The sequence below is a fragment of the Hippocampus comes genome, unplaced genomic scaffold (genome assembly GCF_001891065.2).
Source record: "Hippocampus comes isolate QL1 unplaced genomic scaffold, H_comes_QL1_v1.1 C16841180, whole genome shotgun sequence".
Taxonomy (NCBI): Eukaryota; Metazoa; Chordata; class Actinopteri; order Syngnathiformes; family Syngnathidae; genus Hippocampus; species Hippocampus comes.
This window is the reverse complement of record NW_017839914.1, coordinates 1-979: the sequence shown is the minus strand read 5'-3', so window position 1 is coordinate 979 and position 979 is coordinate 1. Positions and strand designations below refer to the sequence as shown.

Sequence of the window (979 nt, the reverse complement as noted above, 5' to 3'; positions counted from 1 at the left end):
TAGCCAACCCGGAAGTGCAGTTAGCAAACACTGCGGCAGCAAAGTTCGCCGACGGCTTCAGAGACTTTTTACGAACTCTCCTTCTTGCCAGTATTACGTAATTTTTTTGCCCCCAAAATGCCCGACCACCAACTACCACCACTAAGGTACGAACGCCGAGGTTACAAATTGCTTGGATGTGTTCTTCACCCAAATCACCTGTATTTTAACACACTTGTGACGTACAGGGTGGTGGCATTAATTGATCTCGGGTGATAAGAAAAGTTGTCACGATCCAACTGGTTTGCAATCAGTTGTTGGAAATTCTTGGTCGTCATTTCATGACGCGACGTTGTTGGAACTCAAGTGCCAGCCCTCCGTGCTGCGTGGGCATGCGCATGACGAGGAGTCCTGGTTTTGAAATCGGTGTCTTTCTGTTCATAACGCTTTTGTGAAGGATTGTGGCCGCGCGGTGTAGAGCCAGCGACGGGCTGGAGGGCTTCAAGGCTCACGCCGTGTTCCAGGAGATCAACAAGAAGCTGCAGCAAGTGAGAAGGAAGGAGGTGAAGGTCAAAGGTCACTCCAGGATGTGACGTGTGCTTGATGTTTGAGCAGGAAGGCGACGCGTACGTGAAGAAGATCGGCGGCGTGTTTGCATTCAAGGTGAAGGATGGTCCGGGCGGCAAGGAGGCGACGTGGTTCGTGGACGTCAAGAACGGCAAAGGATGCGTGCACAACGACACAGGTGCCGCCCCCGCCCCTCACCACCACCGCCTTGTTGACCTCGTAAAGATGGCCTTTTGACTCGAAATGCGAAAATAAGTACAACGGATGAACGAATGTTTGTGTGGCAGACAAGAAAGCGGACTGCACCATTGCCATGTCTGACTCTGACCTGCTCGCCTTGATGACGGGAAAGATCAACCCTCAGACGGTATGCGTGCAGACATACATACTATGGAGAGCTGTCAAGCTATCGGTCTAACAAAAAAAAAAAAAA

General features: G+C 51.0%; 1 protein-coding gene across 1 annotated transcript; it reads left to right on the top strand.

Moving 5' to 3' along the window:
• The first annotated feature begins 7 nt into the window (after window positions 1-7).
• LOC109509280 (non-specific lipid-transfer protein-like) lies at window positions 8-979 on the top strand. The gene is made up of 4 exons (XM_019859157.1): window positions 8-146; window positions 437-527; window positions 595-724; window positions 834-979. The coding sequence occupies exons 1-4, from the start codon at window positions 118-120 to the stop codon at window positions 962-964; spliced, it is 381 nt and encodes a 126-aa protein (XP_019714716.1). The 5' UTR covers window positions 8-117; the 3' UTR covers window positions 965-979.

Bases quoted from the DNA above. Each gene is read 5' to 3' on its own strand.
- LOC109509280 (XM_019859157.1), top strand. From the start codon at position 118: ATGCCCGACCACCAACTACCACCACTAAG. The intron at 147-436 runs GTACGAACGCCG...GCTTTTGTGAAG, and splicing joins CACCAACTACCACCACTAAG to GATTGTGGCCGCGCGGTGTA. The intron at 725-833 runs GTGCCGCCCCCG...TTTGTGTGGCAG, and splicing joins ATGCGTGCACAACGACACAG to ACAAGAAAGCGGACTGCACC.